General features: G+C 32.7%; 1 protein-coding gene across 1 annotated transcript; it reads right to left on the bottom strand.

Moving 5' to 3' along the window:
- Nucleotides 1-4092: 4092 nt before the first annotated feature.
- LOC120186587 (cationic amino acid transporter 9, chloroplastic-like) lies at nucleotides 4093-7250 on the bottom strand. Its single transcript, XM_039190477.1, is given in 12 exon segments — nucleotides 4093-4127; nucleotides 4130-4210; nucleotides 4213-4234; nucleotides 4316-4405; nucleotides 4576-4640; nucleotides 4643-4732; nucleotides 4735-4810; nucleotides 5263-5439; nucleotides 5551-5775; nucleotides 5918-6094; nucleotides 6514-6926; nucleotides 7016-7250. Coding segments are annotated over 12 exon segments (1686 nt in total).
- Between the last annotated feature and the right edge of the window lie 940 nt (nucleotides 7251-8190).

Raw genomic sequence — 8190 nt, forward strand, 5'->3', positions numbered from 1 at the left:
TTAACCACTAAACTTTCAAATTTCACACTTTGGTCACTAACCAAAATTTGGGGTGTTACATCCATAAGTTTGTACGCCCTTTTGGAGAATAGGATAGCCCAAACTGGGTACCCTGATAATGTCATCATCAACGATGTGAAAGTCCTCGACATCGAGGGTTTGTGATCCTCTTTGATTATTCCCTTCATCAGTCGGGTCATTTAGGACTGAAGTAGAAGGTGGGGATTTACCTGTTCCACAGATCCCATCTCCACGTCTTGTATGGTCATGTCAATCGGGTTTTAAAATGAACCTTTTTGGTTGCATCGGTAAGATCGGGTGACACTATGGAAGAGGCCGGAGCATCGTTGGTGTTTCACTGGAAGAGAGCAACGTTTTGTCCCTAGGGACGAATGAACTTTTTTAAACACTCCACAAGTACACATAAAACGTACATGTGGAAATTTTTATTTATTTTTTAAAATACATAAAATTAAAATTAAGAAAAACCATTTTCTTGTCTACAAACCTTAATCGTTAACCTCTATCCCCTACTCTAATCGGAGCTTCCTGGTAATTCTAATATTATCGAAAATAATTTAATGTTACTTCGACGAATCAACATATGATTTTGTTCATCGACTAAGCCACCATTTTATTCGTACTTTTCTTAGTCCACCTTATAACAATGCTTACTTTAATATGATGAATCGTTTATTCTCTTAATGTCTTCAGAAAACTTTTTTTAATCGAAGCTTTGATGAGAGAATGTCCAGGAGGGTGGCGTGAAGCCGTGAATGGCGATAGTCGAGATTAACCTACCTTCAAACTTTGGCTTAATTCTAAAATAAATGTACAAGCTATATTATTTTTTTAAATAGGTGTTAGGTCGTAACAACCGTTAACTCTACCGTTAAATGACACATGTTATGTTTTTGAATTTAAAAAAAATTAAAATTATATATTTTAGAAAACCCCAAAAATTTAAAAAAAAATTAAAAAAACTTAAAACTTTGAAAACACCAATTTCAATCCCTAAACCCATGTCATTCATCATTGTGTGACGTTGATCAGACCACCTCCAAAATCTCCACCCTACGAAAAGCAAACCCGACCATAAACATCACGTCTCTGACGAAGAAAATGGCAAAATTGCAACCCAAAAATGTGTCTTCAATGAACTCAAACCCCCAATTCACGGCATCCAAGCAATCCAGAGATGCGCACGAAAGCAAGAGAGACGACGCTCGAGTAGGGGATGGCAAGCACGACGTCAACGATGGTGGCCGTGGTCGGCAAGCGAAGTTAGGATTAGGGATTTGAGATTTTCAGGGATTTGGGGGTTTTTTGTAATTTTTGAAAAAATAGGGTTTTTTATAAATAAATAATTTTTAATTTTTAAAAAACACCTAAAATGTGTAATGTTGTAAGGTTAAACACCTAAATAAATTTTTTAAATGTATAATTTAGACACTTATTTTATAATTAAGCCTTCAAACTTTGGATCTTTCTCCCGTTGAATCAGCGTCATCTACCATGAGATTGACTTAATTCCGAGATATGTATCATCTCTCCGTTCGAAGAAATGTTCAACCATTCAGATTTAGAAGAAAATACTCCTATGATTAAGAAATCTCGAACAAATAAAAAACTAAAATGGTGGCGGCTATGGTTTTTTTTATGAAAGAAGTTGATGGGAGAATAGTGGAAAAATTAAAAAATGATATTAAAAATAAAAAAATAATAATTTTAATTTTTTCAAAAATGAATTTTTTTTTATGAACATAACATAATTTATCGTAAAATGATTACAAAATTACTTAAAAAATTAAACACCAAGAATAAAAAATAGTATAATTTAAATAATTATTTTATAATAGAGCAAAAAAACTTACATTCCCATATGTAACTCTGCTTGAGAAATACGAAAGAATGAAATCATCCATATAATGTAAATGAACAAAGCGTTCGATGAACTGTTCGTATAACCTTCGTTTATGTTCGTTTGTTAAGCTAAATAAACGAACATGAAAAAAATTATGTTCATTTAATAATGAGCAAACACGAACAGAGGGGTGTTCGGTTCGTTTATGTTCACAAACAAGCTTATTATAAGCTCGTTCATTTATGTTCATGAACAAACTCATTTACACGATTCTCCTTTTCCTTTTCTTTTTTACATTTTAAATAATGGAGAAGAAAATGATTAAATAGAACATATGATAAAAGTTACATTTTAAACTATGAATTTTATGGAGTTTAAGCACCAGTGGCGTAATTTTACCATTTTTTAAATTGCAAATGAAATTAAAATCGAATATTTAAACAAACAATAAACAAACCCTAAAACAACACTAAATCAACACTAAATGAAAGTTAAACGAACTTGTTCATGAACACGTTCGTGAACATATAAACGAACACATTCGCGAACATTAAACGAACGTTAAACGAACATGTTCATGAACACGTTCGTGAATATTAAATGATCATGTTCGTGAACAATAAATAAACAAACACAAACACATTCAAAAATAAATAAACGAACAAGAACATGATATTGAAAATTTATACGAACAAAACCGAACATGAACACTTTCAAAAATAAATAAAGGAACACAAAAATAATTTTATTCATTCAAACTCGATTCATTTACAATATTGCCTCCTTTTAAGTGATATTATCAAATCAATAAGATAATTTTATATTATCATTACAGTATCGAATTAAACAGACCATAGATGTTGATATAAATCGAAGATCGTGGGCAACTAATGCATTGATTCCTCGTACGGCTCAATATAATAGGCATCTCCATAATCCATGCTTTGTAGATTAAGTCACGCACAACATTCAAAAAATTCATTTGTGTAATTATGCTTATTTTTTTAATGTTTATAAAAAATAAACAAATAATTATATAAAGTATTTTCTTTTTATTTAAATATTAAAATATTTCTCCAAAATAAGTAACTAAAATTATTTTTGTTAAAATAATCACCTGAAGTATTTATGTCAATAGTACTTAACTATTCAAACCTTTCATCTAAGTTCTTAAAAGTTGTCGTTACATTATTTAAATAATACTTTAAGTTCTTAGATAAAAAATTAAATACTATAAGTATCTATTTTGATCAAAAAATACTTTAGGTACTTAAATAAAAAAGAGGGCATTTTAGGTACTTATTTGTTATATAATTTTCTAATAATCTTAAATGATACAAGATAATATATTCATAATTTTTAAATTTTTAAACATTACAAATTTAACTCGTGACTTTAGGAAGGCCAAGATTTCCTTTTATCATCTACTTGGTGTATTCCAATTTATGTTTATTTAACTCACAAATTATATAATGCTCATACCGATAACTTAATGGTGAATGATACAAAAGAGATTAAAAAAACTTAGTCAAATATTCTTAAATTTAACCATTCAAATTAAATTACATTAACATTTAAGATTTAATTCTATTTATAAAATAAAATTTTATGGGTTCAGTTTTTATTATATTTTTTATTAAGTAAGGACTAAACAAAAAAATTATTATAATGGGTTAAAATATTTTATTTTCATAAATACATTTCTTTTAATTATGAGGGTTTGGTAATTTTTTCTTTATTCTTTTAAAGTATATATTTTTTATATTAATATTAAAAATAATTGGCGAGGGCCAAAGCTCCCCCTTTGCCCATGAATTACGTCTATGTAAAAAGGTATATATTTTATGGTAAATATTACAATTTGAACCAACAAAGAGAGAGATAATATAACACCCCATGAAATTACATCTATGTAAAGAGGTATTATATTTGAGGTAAATATTACGAATTGAACCTACACAAAGTGAGACAATATAAACATCTTGACCACTCAGATTAATTAATGTACATCATCTTTATTATCTCTATCCTTAACAAATTATTGAAATGTTTTACGGAATTATATGCTTCAAAACTTTTAGTCACATTCTCTATTTTATTAGTGGGCAAGAAGCCAACAATGTCTAATGGATTCTCTATCTATTCTCAGAAATAGATTTATAAGCAGATAATGACATAAACCAAAGATAAAGAAACTACAAGGCCTACCAAAGAGCATAGGTGAGTGACTAACGTTTATCTTCTTCAGGTGCCATATAGTAACAATTGTCTCATCTGCACTTGGATTCGCATGATACTGTCCGTAAAATGCATAAATACCAACAGATGTTAAGCTGAGGACCACAATCTAATCCATGCTTCATAGTGCAACTGTGCCAAGAAAAAAAAAGCTAATTAATCCATAAATTCTTTGAATTTTAACTCCTTTATCAATGCATTCTGCAGGCATACCTGTGCAAACAGGAAGATGTTGAAAAAGATGCAAACAGATGGCACAATAGGAACCCATGGACAGGAAAACCCTGGAGCTTCTGAATAAGCCTGAGAAAAATAGCATTTATGGGTCTTATTAAGAGGTTTACGATATTCAGCTGATCATTTCAAACCAAGCAGAATGCAAAAAGTGTACAATGTCAAAGGCCAAAACTGCACAGGCATTGACAAGGTAAACTGGAAAGCAAAAAGTTTACGATATTCAGCTGATCATTCACCTGACGGAAACAAAGAGCAGCACAAGCCAATACGGCTATCACCAATGCGACAATCATAAAAATAAGGAAGCGCTGCAACGATAAAGAACTCCGGTAGTAAAACCACAGCAGGCTACTATGACAATACATATGACACCTTCACGCCAGGTTGATATGAATTTGAAGAATCTTGATTTTCTGTCCTTTTTTTCCAGCGAAGAGTTAAAACACATGCAGCAACAACAGAATAGCCAGTCTGAAGCAAATCAAATGATAAAATGAGGTGCACGTACTTCACAACTATGCACACGCGAATGTAATTTCTCCTTCAAAACATCAACTTAATTTATGCAGGTACTTTGCTTTGACCCCACAACTATCCGATACACAAACTTCCATACATTACTTCATGTTAACAGAAACCAACTAATTCACTTTATAGTTAAAGGATAGTAGAAAGAAATAAGTTTTGCGGATACACATCTGCTTACATCCAAAGCTGAAATAGATTACTTCAATAACCTACACATGATACTAGGAAATTACCATATGATGAAGCAGGTTACACCTAAATTTTGTAGCCATGCATGTTCGGTATCAACCAACATCAAAGGAAAAGGAATGGTTGTTTGGGAACTTAATAACCGTATACAATTAAGCAAATGTTGGGCAAAGATTACTCGAAAAAGAAAATAAAAAAGGGCATACCAGTGAGCCAACTGAAAGAATGTGTGATAGGACACGCACGTTAAATAGGCCTCCCAAAACAGCAGCAATGATACCAACCCAGACTTGAGAATGAACAGGTGTGTGGCGTTTCGGATGCACTTTAGCAAATATTGAAGGCAATAAACCATCCCTTCCAAGCCCAAGATATAATCTAGACTGCTCAGAGAAACAATCCATCAAGCATTTCATCATTGAGCATTTTGGAACATGTTACTCAATAAGGACATCATCACATACCAAAAACATAGAAATTCCCAGTTAGTTCACCTGTACATATAGACCAACTAGAAGGGTTGTTGTAAGCCCAGCAACTGCTCCAATACTGATGAAAATAGAAACATATTTCAAACCCTTGGATGTAAAAGCTGCAGCTAAAGGAGCCTCTTCTCCCAGCATGTTGTACGGTACCATCCCGGTGATCACCAAGCAAACAGAAATGTATAAAACAACACATATAAGCAGACTTCCCAAGATTCCTATTGGCAAATCCCGCTGAAAAATCGAAATAAAAAAAGGGAAATAAATATCACGCAGACACTATACAGGAATCCAATATAAGATGAACATTAGAAACATAAATTACAGTACATTTTAAGCATAAGACTTTGAGTTGCTCTCAAACTAATAAGAATACCTGAGGTCTCTTTGATTCTTCGGCAGAATTAGCAACCGCATCAAATCCAACATATGCAAAGAATACTACAGTAGCTCCCGTCAATATTTCTTTAAAACCATTGGGAGCAAAAGGAGACCAATTATCTACATCAACTTTGAAAGATCCAGCAATAATGACAAAAATAACAATGAGAACCTGCAACACAGTTAATAAGGAAAACATTTACCACTTACCCCCATTTCTCTTTTCTTTTGCTGCTTTTAGTACATAACCAAAAACTTACCTACTAGGTCGAGAAAGGGATGCAACGAACTAAAAGGGAGAAATTTATATAATTCAAAGAGGGCGAAAATATATTATCAATAGTACAAAGAAAAAAATCTAAAAAATACAATAATTCGAAGTTTTGAAGGAGGGTGACTGCGCAGCAGCCCATTTGGTCTATCCCTAACTATGTAATGCTCACAAAGGTCAAAAGTTAACTTTTAATTATTAAGAAAATCTCATTGACCTTAGTATCTGGTCACAATCTTTGTCCTTTTCTTACTTCCAGAAAGGAAAAACTGGTATCATCAGAATCTGAAAACAAACTAAGTGTTAAAGAAAGAGAGTACCTTGGTTGCAGTCATGACAGAATTAACAGCAGATGATTCTTTAACACCCTGACAGAGAATAATAGTCAAAAGGGCAAGAAGAATCGGAGCCAGAATATTGATAGACAAAGCTCCTCCAAATAATTCTTGGCCGCCATGACCAACCCAGGGCGGTATATTTCCTTTCAAAGCAGGAATGAGCTCGAAAATGGTAGCCACGTAACCCGCTAAACTACGCGCAATACTAGCAGCCCCAATATGATAGTCCAGCATCAATTGCATGAACACGAGGAAAGCAGTAATTTCATTGAAGGCCGTATACGAGTACAAGTACGCGCCTCCGACTACGGCGGGAAACCGTGACGCTAACTCGGCGTAGCAGAGAGCGTTCAACACACACGATACTCCCGCGAGGATGAAACTAATAGTCACTCCTACAACAGATTTGAAATCGCCCCAAAAGTTAAATTCAGAAAAGAAATCCGCAATCCGAAAAAATAAAAGGGAGAGAAATGTTACGGACCAGGACCGGCATCGTGAGCAACGGTTCCGGTGACAACGAATATACCGGCACCGATGGAGGCGCCGATGCCGAGAAGGAGGAGATCGAAGACTCCGAGTCGGCGAATAAGGCCATCGCCGGAAGCAGCAGTGGAGGAGGATTTGACGGTTTTGGCCCTAAGCGCTGATGAGCATAAATGAGAGAGAAAAGAAGTAGAAGATGAAGACGAGGTGACGTTTTTCTGTGTTGTATCCATGGCTAAGATTCTGTGTCCACGTCTGTATTTGATCGTATTTATAATCCGAAAATTATTGGTTAGGTAGAGATTTTACAGCTCCAAATTATCCATGCAAAATCTTATTTGCTTCCTTTTTAAACAACAATCAGATATTTTCTTTTCTCCTTTACTTTAAAAGATTACAGCGACAGAAGCAATATTTAATTATTTAATTGATTAAATTTTTAATCGGATGTACAAAATAACAGCTGAAAATTTATTTCCCGTGCACAGGGTATGGTTTAATTTACACCAATACTACGCGAATCAATATAACTCATTAATTAAAACGGTTATTGTTTTCCTTAAATATTTTAAGCTTGAGAACATCAAATGGACGTTTGAACGTTCATTTTAAATAGGTTAAAAATCTTTCAGATAAATATTATTTTTTTAATTACTCTTATTAAATTAATAAAAAAATTATACACATGCTTTTCAATGGTTGAAATTTCAGCCTCTAAAATTATAATATATATCCGATAAAAAAATCGAATATCCAAAATTTCAAATATTATATCTCAATATCCAAATTCAAATATAAAATTTAATTTAATTATTATATATTTGTACAACAAATTATATATATTTATCTAAATATATTTAAACAATTATAAAAAAAGTTGTTGATTACGAGGAATAATATATATTTGTCAAAATAGATTTATCAAAAACAGTAAATCACAAACGCTGAAAAATGGAGTTGAGAGAGAATCCTAGCACTGAGAAAAACGAAGATTTATTGTTCTACGACAATCCAAATGACCGATCACTGAAAGAAATTGACGACCTAGAACTACCACAGGTCTAGAAAGACCGGGACCACCACTATTGCTCGAGTACCAACAAGAAAGCAAAGAAAAACAACGTTAGAATAGAGATCATACACGTGGAAACAATAGAGATAACAAACAAGAAG

Source organism: Hibiscus syriacus, unplaced genomic scaffold, assembly GCF_006381635.1.
Source record: "Hibiscus syriacus cultivar Baekdansim isolate YM2019G1 unplaced genomic scaffold, ASM638163v2 tig00004013_pilon, whole genome shotgun sequence".
In the NCBI taxonomy this organism is placed as follows: Eukaryota; Viridiplantae; Streptophyta; class Magnoliopsida; order Malvales; family Malvaceae; genus Hibiscus; species Hibiscus syriacus.